At 37.3% G+C, this 17,130-nt stretch overlaps 2 protein-coding genes across 2 annotated transcripts; both read left to right on the top strand.

Annotated features, from left to right (window-relative positions):
- Positions 1 to 5,751: 5,751 nt before the first annotated feature.
- Positions 5,752 to 7,509, top strand: LOC143611601 (FBD-associated F-box protein At4g10400-like). The gene is made up of 3 exons (XM_077085785.1): positions 5,752 to 6,747; positions 6,835 to 6,957; positions 7,038 to 7,509. The coding sequence occupies exons 1-3, from the start codon at positions 5,872 to 5,874 to the stop codon at positions 7,350 to 7,352; spliced, it is 1,314 nt and encodes a 437-aa protein (XP_076941900.1). The 5' UTR covers positions 5,752 to 5,871; the 3' UTR covers positions 7,353 to 7,509.
- Positions 7,510 to 10,086: 2,577 nt separating this feature from the next.
- On the top strand, positions 10,087 to 11,940 carry LOC143611602 (F-box/LRR-repeat protein At4g14103-like). The gene is made up of 3 exons (XM_077085786.1): positions 10,087 to 10,124; positions 10,344 to 11,398; positions 11,499 to 11,940. The coding sequence occupies exons 2-3, from the start codon at positions 10,364 to 10,366 to the stop codon at positions 11,802 to 11,804; spliced, it is 1,341 nt and encodes a 446-aa protein (XP_076941901.1). The 5' UTR covers positions 10,087 to 10,124; positions 10,344 to 10,363; the 3' UTR covers positions 11,805 to 11,940.
- Positions 11,941 to 17,130: the final 5,190 nt, after the last annotated feature.

A 17,130-nucleotide genomic window follows, 5' to 3' on the forward strand; every position in this document is an offset into this window, starting at 1 on the left:
TTTTAAAAATAAACGAGTTATACAAATATCACCTCTTTTATAAAATAATAATAACACTAACATATTTTAAATAATTTGATGTAATAATAATTTAATAATACAATCAAATGAGTAGTGCTTTAGTGGTATCCTGGTTAGTTTCTTTTGTTAAGCAGGTCATTAATTCGGTCTCGTTCATAACAAATGTTTTGCACGAGCTAGCGACATTACTATAATGGGCTTCGGACGATGGGTTCATATGCCATTGATGACAGATCAGACCACTTGTTCACGATCCCGAACATGAGTGGCCATCACTGGCGGATCTAGACCAAATTTCTTAAACATATTTCGTATAATGTAAACGAAACAAAAATAGAAACATGATAATAAATAAATTTAAACACATACCAAAAGAGATTTAACTTTTTCGGTTTTTAAAAGCTTGAAATCGAGTCATTACATCCTCCTTTACTTTATCAAAAGTTTGTCTTTCGCCCAAAAACATTGTTTAAATACTCCCCACCCGCTCAATTGCGCAAATCCATTTTGATAAGCATCATTTTTAAAAAAACATCTTTCAATGGTTGCAACCGGTAAAACCAACTCTGGTTTCAATTTATATCTCCAAGTTTCATAATTTAAGAAGAAACAAAATTTAACCACAAATCCACAATAAATTCAAATTTCCACATAAACCATAAATTAGTGAATCTCTAATCAATTCCAATTTACACATATATCCTAAATCTAGGGGTGAGTAGGATAAGGGTCGGACACCCTTAAAACCCAGTTACGCGACTCGTAAAACCCTTAATTAGACCAGAATATATAATATGGGTCGGGTTAAGGGTATTTAAATTTCACCTAAAAGGGCCCGACCCTTTTTCAAACTGTAGGTCCCCCCGGGGACGTCACCGATCGATACGAGATCCGCACGAGGTCTAGGAGTGCGGAATCCTCCTAGACTCGTTTATTGGTGTAAAGATAAAGAACACAAACACGTACACAAAAAAATACACGAACAAATACAAGAACGGGATAAACAAATCTGCAGATTCTTTATAATAATAATTAAACAAACACGTTACATAAACAGAAACACGTCCGACCCGAGATCAGCTCTACCTCGGGTCGTCCCTAACGACACTCTCTCTCTGTTTGTTCTCTCTCGACACTTAAACTGTAATACACAACTCTCTGAATTACTGGATTACATAACCTAAACAAGACACACGTATATATATATATATATAAACTTCAGTAGGCGTCAGTAGGCGAAGTTGTTCATAACTTCGCCTATGGCGAAGTTGTGATAACTTCGCCTAAGGTGAAGTAGTCCTAACTTCGCCGTTGGCGAAGTTGTTCTAACTTCGCCTAAGGCGAAGTTGTTCTAACTTCACTTATGGCGTCTCCGCTGGTCTGAATTGCATAGCGACGGTCACAAAATGCACCAACAGTCTCCCCTTTGACCGTTGCTCTCAATTCTAACAAACACAAAAGATCATCTGTTACAAAACATGCACCAACAGACTCCCTCTTAACTGATGATCTTCTGTTTGCTCATCAACCAGCCGTGTCTGAAACTGTCCTGTAGCTTCACAAATCTACCAATCACCCAGCGTCTTCCATATCAGATCTCCCATTCAGTGTAAGCTTCTCCGACTATAATGATTGAGGTCTTTGAAATGCATGCATCCTCGTGCCAATAGATCATCTCAACCAATCACGTGAGTCCATCTGACTTCACCAACACGTGAAGTTGGGCGTCCTCCACAACTTCACCAACTCGTCGGCATACGATAAGGTTTAATCTTCAACTACTCAACATCAAGTGATCAATTTCATCACAAAACCACCTTGACAGAATCTAACACGTGACCATTAATTAATCTGAAGCATCTTCAATCACCAGGGATAACGATCAAGAACATAAACACTTTAATTCCCGATTAAATCCAACTTGTTCCAGAATTTTCACTCTAATAAATGAGCATCACGTTTCAGGATCCAATTCTCGAACGCCTTGAAAATAACATAAATAATATGCTCTGACCGCAATCCAGTAATGACAAAAACCTTCAGTTCAATTTGACTTTCTTCAGTTGGTCAACCTCGAACAACAACAATTTCATTGCCCACAAACACCCAAATATGTGTCAATATCCAGTTTCAATCAATATCCCATTCACAAACTCAACTCCATATCCAGAGTTGACACGTATTTGTTCACACGTAAGACCCAGAGATAACAAGTTTCACTCGTTGACGGAACAACATCTCCGGTCTCACAATAATCGTGTACACCTGGCCATACAGACGAAAACTCCAAATACTCTTTTTTTTTTTTTTTTTTAACTTCGCCGAGAAGTCAACTTCGCCTAAAGTCAACTTCGCCTGGCTTTAACTTCGCCTGTCCATAACTTCGCCAGACCTTATATCTTCGCTGAAACCCTACGACAGTGACGGCAACTTCGCCTGATGAACAATAACTTCGCCTACGGCGCTGTTCGGCCAGAAACGCACAGAAACGTGCCAGAAACACCAAAACGCAGATCTCGAACCATAGCATAAGAGACTAAGGCTCTGATACCACTTGTAGGTCCCCCCGGGGACGTCGCCGATCGATACGAGATCCGCACGAGGTCTAGGAGTGCGGAATCCTCCTAGACTCGTTTATTGGTGTAAAGATAAAGAACACAAACACGTACACGAACAAATACACAAACAAATACAAGAACGGGATAAACAAATCTGCAGATTTTTTATAATAATAATTAAACAAACACGTTACATAAACAGAAACACGTCCGACCCGAGGTCAGCTCTACCTCGGGTCGTCCCTAACGACACTCTCTCTCTGTTTGTTCTCTCTCGACACTTAAACTTTAACACACAACTCTCTGAATTACTGGATTACATAACCTAAACAAGACACACGTATATATATATATATATAAACTTCAGTAGGCGTCAGTAGGCGAAGTTGTTCTAACTTCGCCTAAGGCGAAGTTGTTCTAACTTCACCTATGGCGTCTCCGCTGGTCTGAATTGCATAGCGACGGTCACAAAATGCACCAACACAAACCCTTGACCCGTTTACTAGTTTTCAGATAGATATACATTAATTAGATTCGCGATTAATCTGAAATTTAGGAGAGATTTGTATTTCATATATAATTCATCCGAATTTTCTTAACTACTAAGAAAAATAAAAATAAAGGTTCATACTATTGATTGAAAACATATATATGAGAATCATTGAATTGTTTTCTACATGTAATTGGTGAATGTGAATATTATTTGTATCAGTTCTAATTGTTGATAAATTTTCAAAGTTAGACTTTACTACGTTATTAAATGAAAATATAATTGTTTTAGGATTCATATGTTAAAGTCATATATGAGATATGGAACTAATAATTGCAAAAAAAAAAAAAAAAAGATATGATTACTGCCTTAAAGGGAAAATGGTTGGATCCTAGAAACCCGTATTTATACCCGACCCTTTTATTGTTTAGAGGATATGATCTTGGGTCCACGTTGCTTCCTAAAAGAGTAACGCCCTGTTCTTGAGTTTTTTTTAAAGAGTGAAAGGAAAGGAAAACCAAGGATAATTAAAATATGGGTGTTCTTGAGTTTTTTTAAGGAGGGAAAGAAAAGGAGTAGGAGGAGTTAGGAGAGATTAAAAAATGGTATTTTTCTAATAAGTTATCCTCCCAGTTTTGGGCTGATTACCAAGGAAAACAACATCTAATTACAATATTACCCATTAAAAAACACGATCGGTCTTTTTTTCATATGTGGCTTCTTCATCTTCTTCATTAGCCTATTAGGTCAAGAACACTCACCCATAATCACGATCGGCCTCTTTCATCTGCGGCTTCTTCATCTGCGGCTCCGGTATTAACTCTCAATTTAAGGTAACACTTGATTATTGTTCGATCATCATCCTGTTCAATACCCTGTTCTCACTTCTCAGTTTTCCGGAATTTGTTCAATACCCTGTTGCGAATTTTGAAAACTGAATTTGAACCTAGAAACCCTAATTCACCATTAATTGTTTACTTGAAATCTGGAATGTCCAACAATTTTTGAGGTATTGGCCCGGAAAAAAGATTATTCTCAATATCCCTATGTAACAACAAAATATTTATTTCAAGTTTTCATGTATAATAATCAAAGCATAAATGATGAAACTGTACGCATATTAATATTGATATTTGAATTGTTTGCCGGAATTTATTAAAGAAAAGTTTTTTATGGAAAAAATATACTACAAATCAAAGCATAAATAATTGTCATGCAAGTGCCTGCAAAAAGAAAATACTCAAATAAGATCTGTTCATCAAAATTAAAACAGGGTGCCTGCAAGTGCCTGCCATATTATGGTACCCTTTTATATGCACTCACATTGCTTACTAGGATCAAAGACTACTTAACTGAGACATCTTGCACTAATTGACTTGTCCATTTTGGGTGTGATCTCAAACGACCAGAATACCTTTATTATCAGTTAACCTTTTGATTTTAAATATGCCATAAACTTACAAAACATGTTCAAAACAGTGTTGTCTTGAAGTAAATTTTAAAGAAATGTAAAGCTTTGATGAGGGGTAAAATTATAAAAGTGTTATTTTCCTTTTTTTTTTCATCAAACTTAAGAACATAGTTATTCTTTCCTTTCCTCTAATTTCCTTCCAACTCAAGAACACACCTAATTAAAAAAATTTCCTTCCATTCCCTTCACTTTCCTTTTCTTTTCTTGGTTAAAAAACTCAAGAGCAAGACGTAAATGTTCAAGTAAAATATTAGATAAAAATATCAGGTCTTACCCTTTTAACAATCTACCTAAATTCCTCTCACAATTCCACATAAACCATTGTTAATTACTTAATTTAGAAAAAAAAAACAAAAAATCGAATAATATGATTTTGTTTCCCTTTTAAAAAAAGTGATTAATTTAGAAACCGGATATATTAGAATAAAAAATAGAATTAGAAAATTAAATGAAAAAGTTACGGATAATCCTGAAGCAAGTGTTGTTCCTTTTTAGATAATAATCCATCCATCCTTCCTGTTCAGAGTTTACTCGCCGTGTAGGAATAATAAACCTTCCACACCTACTTACACCTACCAGCTTCATCATCATCGTCATGTCTTTTACCTTTCAATACCTCATCATTCACTTCTATTTCATTCTTCTTCCAATTACTTAACTTAATGTAATTCCACTTCCAATTCCTATTTCAGTTTCATTCCGCAGGTAATAATAATACTATTATTATTATTATTATGTTATTATTCTCAACTAATTTTACTTAATTTAGCTCAAATATGACTCTGATTCGCATACTGTTTACATTATTATGATCTCAACTTAACCTTTTGTATACTTCATGATTTCGTCACAAATATTAATTTGGGTATTTAGGGTTACGCTGCCGTACTGTACGGATTTTAACTATTTTTAGCTTCAATTTTCAAAATACAAATTAAATTAACGTGCTATAATTGAGAAAATCAAGTATAGTGATTGTAATTACATTATGATGTATTTACATAATTACACTACGTCTTGTACGGATTATAACTATTTTTAGCTTCAATTTTTGAAAAGGTTTGGATTAAATACAAATTAAATCAACGTGCTAACTGTGAGAATCAAGCAATGTAATTATATACACACCATAGTGTAATTACATTACGATGTAATTACACAATTACACTAGTATATATAATTACATTACTCGATTCTAACAGTTAGCACGTTAATTTAATTTGTATGTTAACTTTCCCCATTTTTTAAATTACTCAAATTAGTGTTGTTCTGATACTTGTTTTTTTGCTTGTTTAATATTATTATTATTAGGAAGTGAAGAGGTTTAAGCGATGAGCTCGATAGGTGAGAATGTGGACGATAGGATTAGTCGGTTGCCTGAAGACACTCTTTCGCATATACTCTCGTTAATGCCGACGAAATGTGCGGTGCGAACGAGCGTTTTGTCGAAGAAGTGGAGGTTTAGTTGGATGTTGGTTACGAATCTCGACTTTGATTATACGGTTAAGCATTCCGTCAATGGTTTAGATAGCTTTTCGAAGTTTGTTGATCGGGTGTTGAGCAATTGTAAAACGTCTCGGCTTCAGTTGTTTCGGTTACGGTTTTGTGATAAAGTGGTTTCGAAGTCGAGGGTGTCGAGTTGGATTGATAAGGCGGTTAGGTTAGATGTTCGTGAGCTTGATATGCAAGTTGTTCCGTTCGAGTTGCCTTTAAGTTTGCTTACGTGCAAGACGCTCACAAATTTAAGATTAGATTTTAGTGGCTCGAAACATGATGGTTGGGAGTGTGCGTCTTCGGTTAATCTTCCATGTCTGAAAACACTTGATATTGTTGTTTATACTAATCCGTTTGTCAATGTGTTCAAACTCATCCATGGCTGCCCGGTGCTTGAAAGTTTATCTTTGGAAGTCAAGTTCAGTGACAATACAGGAGATTACGTATTTGATATCCCGACTTTGAAACAATTGAAACTAATATTGGTAACATGTGGGTATGCTGTTAACTCGGTGGTTTTAAATGTCCCGAATCTTGAACACCTGTCTGTTGGCGGTATGTTGGGCTCGTGCTTTGTCGTGAACGATTTGCCGCCATCGGTTGAGGTGTTGGTTTCATTTGATTGTGTAGTTTCATATGAGTGTACAATGCTTGACCTTTGGAGTCAGTTTATGAGGGGAATAAGTGGAGTTAAATCACTTACGATTCAAGAAGTAAGTGCTTAGTCTTTTAAGTTATTGTTTGTTTGTTAGTGTTTGCGCTTTGTTGTTTGTAACTAACTAATCTGTTCTTTGTTGAAGGTTCTATCAAGTTCACCTCTGCCTGTGTTTCAAAACCTGAAGCGGTTGGACTTGAAGAGTTTTTGGTATTCTGGAGAAGTTGTTAAATGTTGTCCCGCATTGGAGCATCTGTCTATTGAGAAGGTACGGTATTTGATCTCTTTACTTGTGAACATTTTTTATTCTGTTATAATATCGGGTTTTGTCTATCTTGAAAACAAAAGTCTGGAAAATATTGCTGGGGAGAATCTTGCTGGTTTGAACCAAAGTTGGTTCCTGCTTGTATGCTAACAAACCTTACAACCATCAACTTTACAACACGCACGTGGCAAACGTGTGATATGGAATTTCTGGCGTACGTTTTGGCGAATGCAGAGGTTTTGAAGACGGTAACAGTCACTTGGGAAAGCGGGAGCGTAGAAGAAGAAAGGCGGTTATGTACAAAGTTGACTGAGCTTCCAACGGCCTCCAGGTCTTGTGAGATCCATTTTCAAGGGGCGAGTGGGCCCAGGGTGGTTAAAGCGGCAACGGGCCATTGAGGAGTTTGACTGTCAGGAGTAAGGAGCAGGCTGCAGAGTGGTATGACAATTAGTGACTCATTGTCTCATTCTATTATCATTTCATCTTGTATAAGTAAAATTTGTAGTTAAATTAAGTTTTCAAATAAATTCTATTTCATATGTGATGTGTATTTTTAGAGACCTATTTGTCATTAAATAAATAAATCCCAGATTTGTTTCATACTGTTTTGATAAAGTTCACACTTGTAACATATGCATATAAAATAAGGAGGAAAGATTTGTGTTTTTATATACATCACTGAGTATATACTTGATTGAAGGAGTTAATGTTATAGCCTTGTTTGTGTTATGGTTGAGATTATTAAAAACATAGATGAAAACTTAAAAGTGAGTTTATTACAAAGTTATTTTGTAATGCCATGTTCTGGCAGATAAATGACCATAGAAGCAGGAAATAAAATGTTACTAACTGTAAGTGGAGGCTACTGGTGAAATTAACCGAATCATAACCGAACCGAAAGAATAACTGAAATTTCGGTGACATAATTTATGAATTCATTAATTTGAAGTTATTCTATTGACTTTATTATCTGCTGCTTTCTGTATAAAAGGTCTTGGCTTTTCTGCATTGTTATACTTTCATTCAAAGCATCAGCAGAAACCTAGTTGGATTGGCTTGTGAGACTTGCATTTGCATTTTTTGTGAACATCCAAATTGTATGTAACATGTTGATAACTTCTTTTTATGTTTCAAACACCCTAATTGCAACTAAAAGTAAGCTTACTCATTCTGTATAATATCAAAAATGAAAAAAAGGCCAACACATATTTATTTGGCTTTTAATTCCTTTTGTAAGTTTGTTTATGAAATGTTCATATTTATGCATCTAAGAATCTTCAATCATAAGTATAAGATTTTAGAAATAGAGTTTGAGTCCCACGGTCAGGGTTCGAGACTTCAAGTCTCACGGAATACAAAGAAAATTTTCAGTTCAAGAAAAAAAAAATTCAACAAAGACCCGTGCTACAATCCGATAACCGAACCAAACCATCATGTGTATGTTTCATAAAAACGTATAGCCAAAGTGTTGATTTGAACTAGTAATCCAAAATCCAAACTGGTATTAACTTGTCTACAACGATTCGGTAAAATATATATGTTGAGCTTGTTTTCAATTATCATACTAGTTGTGAGGGGTTTTGTATAGGATGCGGTTGAGAGTGATTACGAGTAAAGTAAAGAGAAAATATTATGTGAGAAAGTTAAATTTGAGAATCTTATTTACACTTTATAATTTTTAATATTTTTTAAAAGTGGTTGTTAGTGGAGAAAACATAAGATATAATAATAAAAGTAAAAAAATTTTATTATTTAATTGAAAAAAAAAACAAATAGCGTAGTGACTATTTGTGTAATTATACATAGAGGTGCACAAAAAACCCGTACCCAGAACCGGACCCGAAAAAATACCCGGAACCGGTTTTCTTTATACCCGGGTATACTACCGTAGGGTATGGATAGTGTATGCATTTTGAGCTCAATATCTGTACCCGGAACCGTACCCGATTTATACCCGTAAGTACCCGGAACCGGTCATACCCTATACCCATACCCGGTTATACCCGATACCAATTTTCTAATAACCGAAATAATACATGAGTTTTTATGATATATATTTATGTTTACTTCACAAATTTAATGTTTAAGTTTTTTAAAAATGCACATTATTAAGTAAATAATTTGTACTCAAGTGAATTTACGGTTTTGTAATATAGTTTAATTATTTTTATAAATTACAAAGCAATTTTAAATTTTAAACAAATTTAAAAATGTATAAAAAAATTACAAGTTCAAAACCCGGTATTAATACCTGGTTGTACCCGGACACATACCCCGGTTATACCCGAACCCTATCATACCCTACCCGGGTACATAGGGTTGAGTTGTTCTCCTCAATACCCTACCGGATTTTTCTCAATACCCGATTTTCACTACCCGATCTACCCGAAACCAGTTCCATATCTGAACCCGGTATTATAAAAAACCCAATTTGTGCACCTATAATTATATAAATATAGATAAGAAATGAGATGTGAATGTCGGCCTAAGCTACTTGTGGGCCTGTGGCTTGTAAGTTGTAACTTGCTCCATTAAAAATCCACCAATATAAACAAAAAAAAATTCGAGCATTCCTACTCTCCTACTTTGCTCATTTACCAATAGAACCGTCAAAGGGAGTGTCTAACTTTTCATTAAGTTAATAACTTACAAAAGTGTAACTTAAAGAACTTTTCTTCTCACAATATAAGCAATCGCAATACCAAACACCCCCAAAATCGTACTTAACAGTCCATCCGAGAAGCCCACCTGCTAAAGAAACACACCCCAATAACACTGTTATGAATAAATAGTTCAGGGGCTTATTAGTCATTTTACATACTTGTAATACTTGTTTTGTTTGTAATGGATTGGTTAAATACTGTTAGTTGTTAGTAGTTGAGGTATGGATGAAATGAATAAGCTTCATTTTATCGTAACAGTGGTATCAAAGCTAACGATTCTCGGAACGCTCTTGATTCATATTACCGATTCGTGCAATTCATTGAAATTGATAGTTAATTCAATCAATTTCCATTTTTTTGTTTCAAACCCTAGAAATTGATCATTCGTTCGTTCAATTTCAGTCCGATTTCAATTCAATTCATCAATTGATCTTCGATTCGATCAATTTAAACCTAAAATGGCAACTCGTCAACTTCTCTGCGTAATGAAATAACCACCGGCTGTAGGTAAGATTCGATAGGCTCGTTAATTGCTTTGGTAATAATGATATTTCAACCCCTGTGTTATATCTGTGATCTGAAACTTTATATTATGCTAATTTATGATTTCTTCACAAATATTAATTTGGGTATTTAGGGTTACGGTTAGGTACAGTACTGATTTCAACTTCAAATTGTCGAGATAAGTATTGTTCTGATACATTTTTGTTTGCTTGATATTATTAGCAAGTGTAGATGTTTAAATCATGAGCTCGATAAGTGAGAATGTACATGATAGAATTAGCAGGTTGCCTGATGAGATTATCGCACAAATACTCACTCTAATGCCTACTAAATACGCTGTGCGAACTAGCGTTTTATCCAAAAGATGGAGGTATACTTGGGTGTTGGTTAAGAACCTTGACTTTGATGATATTCACCCCATCCATGGTGAAGAAATCTTGACCGAATTTGTGGATCGGGTACTGAAGCTTTGCAAAACATCCCGACTTAATCTATTTCGATTACATTTTTCTAAAATTCGGGTTAAAAACTCAAGTGTATCAAGTTGGATTAATGAAGCAGTCAAGCTAAACGTCAACGAGCTTGATATACAAGTTATCAATCTCGGGTTGCCTTTCAGCATGTTCACCTGTAAGACACTCACAAGCTTAAGATTATATGGTGATGCCGACGTTAGATATGATTGGGAGTTTCCGTGCCGGGTCAATCTTCCGTGTCTGAAAACTCTTGATGTCGCTGTTTATTCAGATCCTTGTGTCGGTGCATTTAAACTTATCAGTGGTTGTCCAATTCTTGAAAATATATCTTTGAAAGTAATATTGCGCCCCAAAGATGATGACGACTACCTATTCAATATCCCAACTTTGAAACGACTTAATGTAACATGGCCAAATGATCCGTACACTATCAACAAAGTTGTTTTAAACGTCCCTAATCTCGAATATCTATTTGTTGGAGGTGTATTGTGCTCGAAATTTGTAATGGAGGATGTGTCATCTCTGGTTGAGGCTTCAGTTTCAATTCATCGAATAAGAAATTGTCACGTGTGGGTTGAGCTTTTTAAGGGATTAAGTGGAGTTAAATCACTCTCGGTTCAAAATCTAAGTTCTCTTATTGACTTCAAGACCTCAGTAAGTTTTAATTGGCCCGTATTTCCCAGTATGAAACATCTGGCATTGAATGGTCGTTGGCTTTCTAGACCGATCCTTCGCTTTCTTGAAAGTTGTCCTGTGTTGAAACATTTGTGTATTGAGAGAGTTGTTCAGCCATTTCCAGAGGTTTGATGATATTTCTTTTTTTTTTACTTATTTTATATGCTGTTAATACATCCTTGTGTAATATTAATTTTTCTTTCTATCTTGTTTATGATGAAAACAGGAGGATAGTTGCGTTGTACCGGTTCCGGCTTGTATTCTCACAAACCTTACAATCATCAACATTTCAATTTGCAATGGGACAAAGCCTGAAATGGAGTTTTTGGAATACATGTTGGGGAATGCAAAGGTGTTGAAGTTAGTTACAATCACCTGGGAAAACTTATGTGTAGAAAAAGAAAGGCAGTTGTGTGAAAAGTTGGCCGAGCTTCCGAGGGCTTCCAGATTTTTTGAGATCAGTTTTCACGGGGCAAGCGGGGCCCGGGTGGCTAAAGTGGCAACATGGAGTTTGACTGATAGGAGTAAGTAGTAGACTGCAGAGTGGTATGACAATTAGTTACTCATTGTCTCATTCTATTACCATTTCATCTTGTATAAGTAATATTTAAAGTTATATTAAGTTTAAAACTTAAAAAAAAAACTCTTTTATATGTGATGCATATTTTAAAGACCTAATAGTCATGATATAAATAAATCCCATTTCTCTAATTTTTCTAATTAAGCATAGATCGTTAATTTATAAAGTATAAAAAGTTACACAGATTTATTTTATACTGTTTTAATACATGATTGAAGGAGTCACAGCCTTGCTTGTATTATGGCTGAGATTAGTAAAAGTGTAAAACTGTAAATAAGACTTAAAGAGAGTTTATTTATTTTTGTTAACAAGAATTATCGGCTGGTGAGGTCAACCGAATTAACTGTAATGACCGTTATCCGAACCTACTTGTGTTAAGAGTCAACGTGTTGTAAGTTTATCTTCTCGTTTTAGGTTATTTATTGTTTACTTTTGACGTGAAACCTTTTACTCCTTCAATCTTTGTCTTTACACTCGGTACGGATGTGAACATTTTAGGCGGTCGGTGCAAAAAAGTTCAACAGAGGTTAGAACGGGTCAAGTCAAACTAAAATGGGTTGGATAAATAAATTACATTAAATAAACTATGTTGAATGACTATTTTTAGTATATTTTATGACAACTAGGGTCTCAAAATTACTCGAAGTTTAATTCAGTAATTTTGTGAGCATCCAAATTGCAACTCAAGTTAGAAGCTTACTCATTCAGTCATTCTGCATATATGAGAAGGGAAATCCTTAGCACATATTTATTTGGCCTTAATTCTATTTGGTTCAATAAATGGGCATGATGTTTATGCATTTAAGAATCTTAATTCAAAAGTGTAAAATTTTGAAAAAAGAGTTCAAATGTAGCCAAAGCCAAAATATGAATAATTAGTCAAAAACCCGAATCGTCCCCTGCTCAAATCTGACGTCCGAATCTTCATGTAATAGTTTCATAAAAACGTATAGCCGATGTTCAACAATGTGTCAAAAACCCGAATTGTCCCCTGCTCAAATCTGCTTGTCCTCTATCATCATAACTGGTAAACCAAACCAAAACCAGTTAATAACTAGTATTGAAGAAACCGGTTAGTAACTTATGGTTAGGAACCGGTTATGTATTTTCAAACACGAACATATTACCAACAGATAATCCGAAACCGGTTATTTTATTAGAGGTTAATGAGCTGATTATTTAGAACCTTGCTTCTAAGATAAGTAAGAAAGCGTTGGTGGGGCCAGCGGGATGATGATGAATAACCTGTTACTAACTTTAATATTGGATTTCAGCTTAAGAGTTTTGTAACTATGTAGCCATTAGAAACTGGTTATTGACCATTTTAATCCCCCTAACTTAGTATAATATAAGTTTGATTACACTACTTCTCTCTCATAAACTCTCTGAAATGCAAAATCACTCAACCCTCTCAAGCCTCAACCCAATTTGGTCAAACGAAAAATGCCAAAAACATTGCTTTAATCCTTTAAGAGCATTATCATCTCATTCCTCATCCCTTTCTTTATAATTACACTAAAAAACACTATATTTCTCTTTCATGTTTAATTAAATAATATATTTTATACATTTATCATTACAGTTTAATCTCTCCTCTACTCACAACCAATCCAACAAATATTAAAAAATAAATAGGGGCAAACAATGTTCCCCAAATTTACAAATCACTACATTTCTCTCTCCACCTTATAATTTACACTCACAATCACTCATAACCCCACCTTATAATTTGCAAACTCCCCACACATAATTATAGGGGATGAGATGAGTTTGCAAACAAGGAAGACCCTTACATCCAGTAGAAGTTCGATGTATGTCTAACGTCAGACAACTCCTATATGAATTGTTGCAAAAATTGTAGCATGTTCCTCAAATCCACGTCTAACTCCCGCTTTGCGAGCTCATTTGGTAAAATATTGCAAGGTGGTGAAATCAAAAAGTGAAAGCGACAGCGAAAGCTCCTGAACAAGCAATTAAAGACGAGACGGCGACAATTGAAGAAACACTAATTGACCCCGGCAGACTACGGATAATCTGGGGGTTAAATAGATGTTTCCCACGAGGGTTAGGTCCGGCAAGATGGTTATTCTTCTGGTGACCTGCAAAACAGACACCGTGAGCTCGTCACTGAGAAGGGGGGGGGGTACCTCCTTGTGACCACCCTCCGGCGTGAGAATCAGACTAGATTGCTCTTGAATATAAGTGTATATTAAGAGAAATAGCTAGAGAGAAGATAAGATACAAGATAATGATACCGTTCCAAGGTGTTGGAGTATTTATAGCCGAAGGTAGGTTTCCAAGCAGGTACAGCCAGCTGTATAATATTCATTTTCTACCAATTGTGGGCTACGCACGTGCCATGCTGGTAGTTGGTGGGTAGGCAGCGGCTGATAGTGACATGGCCGGCTGTGTACTATTCCTTTTCCGCCGGCTGTGTACTATTCCTTTTCCGCCGGCTGTGTACTATTCCTTTTCCACTAACTGCAGGCTATGTACGTGCCACGACAAGGGTTGGTGAGTAGGCAGCGGCTGATAGTGACATTTTGTACTAGAGCGTGCTCCTCGTACTGTTGTCGGTGAGCTGTCACCCTGTGATTGGTTCATGGGCTGCTTTGGTCAGATCTTGTCTATTTTGTCCATACCTTGGCAGGTATAGTACAAATGATCTTCCAGAAGCGTACGGACTGGCTCATTTGGGCGGGAGTATTCCCGCCTTGCTCATTCCTTCAGGTGACACTGAATTATTGAGAGTAAGTGCCTTGTGCGTGTAGCCTTGCTATTTGTGCGGGTAGCCTTCCCTGATGGCTTGTATCCGCAACTGCGGGAACAGGCGGGGTACTTCACCATTGGGAGGCTTTTCCTGCAGGAACAGCTGGCGTACTACGCGTAAGGTCTTCATCTCTGAGCATGGTTGGTCCTGCGGAACCAGTTGGTCCTTGCGCAGACGTCCCTCTTCAAGGTGAGTCTTGCGGGTCCAACTGGGCTCTGCTGGGACCTACCTCTTCAAGTCCCCCCAGTCCAATGTTCTTCTCATGAATTGTTAATAAGTGAGGTGAACTTTTGGACTTAAGCAAGGGGTTTTGAAAAGGGTTTTTATTTTTATGGTTTTCCGTGGGGATTCTTCCCGCGGTTTTCCTAATGTCACGCAGAATTTCCCACTTTTCTGCTTGATCTTTGGGTATGATGCGGGTAGGTGTGTAACCTCCTCGCAAGTCAGGAGCGTTGAGTTTCAGTTGTATAGGTTCTCCACGAGGTTTTGGTAGTTTTAGACATAGTGATCAATTATGTTTAAACAACCAATTCCATCTTGGAGCATCAAACAATCTAGTTCTCAATGTTCCCGCTATGCGGGGATGTTATATCCCTTTCCACAAGCATGGCCCAGAAGATCCTTCTTGGTTTCAATTCCCTGCGAGTGCTAAGTATGTGAAGGGTTTCACCTTGACACTGTACCCGCACTCGTCTTATAGTTACTTTACTTCCAATGTATTCTTGGCTTCAATTCTCTGCGGGTGCTAAGTATGTGAAGGGTTTTGCCTTGACACTGTACCCGCACCCGTCTTATAGTTACTTGTTTGCCAAGGTATTCTTGGCTTCAATTCCCTGCGGGTGCTAAGTATGTGAAGGGTTTTGCCTTGACACTGTATTCGTACCCGTCTTATAGTTACTTGGTTGCCAAGATAAGGGGGTATAGTCCCGCTTACTTTTGAATCTTTTTGACTTGCGTTATAAACGTTATATGACTTGCTCATGCATATTATAGCTTAATTTGGCACTTTTTTTGCCGCATAAACAATATATGATTCGCTCGTGCATACTTTAGTTTAACTTAGCAATTTTCCAAGTGTTTTGAATAAGTTAACCGTTTGACGCGCGGTTGTCAATAGGTTAGTGCAGTTTCCTCTATCATGATTGTGCGGGTAGGACCGTCACTTTCATTTAGTGGGATGACCAATCTTCACCTATAACTGACCTGTGTGAAGGTTTGCCGTTTTTTGTGTTTATGCGGGTTTTGCCGCCGTCCACACGCAACGACTTCCCCACTTATTTATGCGGTGAATACCGGCATATCAGTGTTTTGAATAAGTTAAACCTTTCGACGCGCGGTTGTCAATAGGTTAATGTTCAGTTTCCTCTATCATGATTGTGCGGGTAGGACCGTCACTTTCATTTAGTGGGATGACCAAACTTTACCTATAACTGACCTGCGTTAAGGTTGTCATCTCTTACAAATTTTTGCCGTTTTTTGTGTTTATGCGGGTTTTGCCGCCGTCCACACGCAACGACTTACTTCCCCACTTATTTATGCGGTGAATACCGGCATATCAGTCTGGAAAGTTCATAAGTATAAATGTAAGACCATCAGCGTCAATGTGGTAAGGAGAATCATTTCCATTAGAAGTGGCTCTGGGCCTTTTCTTTACAAGTTTGGAATTGATCTGCATGCAACCTGTGTAATTGAACTCCCTTCCATGTTCTTGGGATGGGTGTGTCATCGAGCCTTTCGATTCGATATTCACCTGGTTCGGAATCTCGTTGTTTACGCAGTATGTAGTCTCCAACATTGAAGCTGCAGTTTCATTCGTGTTTTCCCCAACTGGGGTTCTACACGCATTTAGCCTGCTCAGCGTTCATTGCGCCACGAGGTGCGTGAGTTTCCTATCTCTGACAAATGCTTCGATGACGTCCTTCAAGTCTAAGCATTCCTCGGTGGTGTGGCCTTTTGTCCTGTGGAAGTCACAGGATTTGCTTTGATCAGCGTTTGGACGCTGTCGTATAATTGGAGCCTCTGGCCATGGGAGCCTCTCGGTGGCGAATATCTCGGTGACGCTTTTGGTGAGTGGCGTCCATCTGGAGTTCCGGTTCGAGAACTGCATGTTATCCCTTCCGCCTAACCGAGGGTGTGAGCCGGATGAGGTGTCAAAGTTTACCCTTGACTGCCAAATGCCTAGCTTCCTCTTTTTGTTTAGTCGGGCGGTAAGGACGTTGTTTTCTCTTGTTTTCTGAGTGTAGAGGTTTGTGCTCTGGGGAAGGTCTCTACCCAGTTGCTTTTCCGTTTCCGCGAAGCGTTTAGCTGCTGTCATGATGGCATCCCACGTGGATGGCATGCCGTCTTTACCCGTTAAGGTGCGGATGAGCTCTGGGTCCTTTGCGCCCTGGATGAAAGCAGCGCGAACAAGATCTTCGCTAATAGTGCCCAGACTTAGCTTCTTTGAATTGAAGCGCGTGATGAAGTCTAGTAAAGACTCATCTTCCTCTCGGATGCAGTTGAGGATCG

Source organism: Bidens hawaiensis, unplaced genomic scaffold (assembly GCF_021521415.1).
Source record: "Bidens hawaiensis isolate Kalapana, Puna unplaced genomic scaffold, B.hawaiensis_p1.1 tig00031785_1, whole genome shotgun sequence".
NCBI classification, from domain to species: domain Eukaryota; kingdom Viridiplantae; phylum Streptophyta; class Magnoliopsida; order Asterales; family Asteraceae; genus Bidens; species Bidens hawaiensis.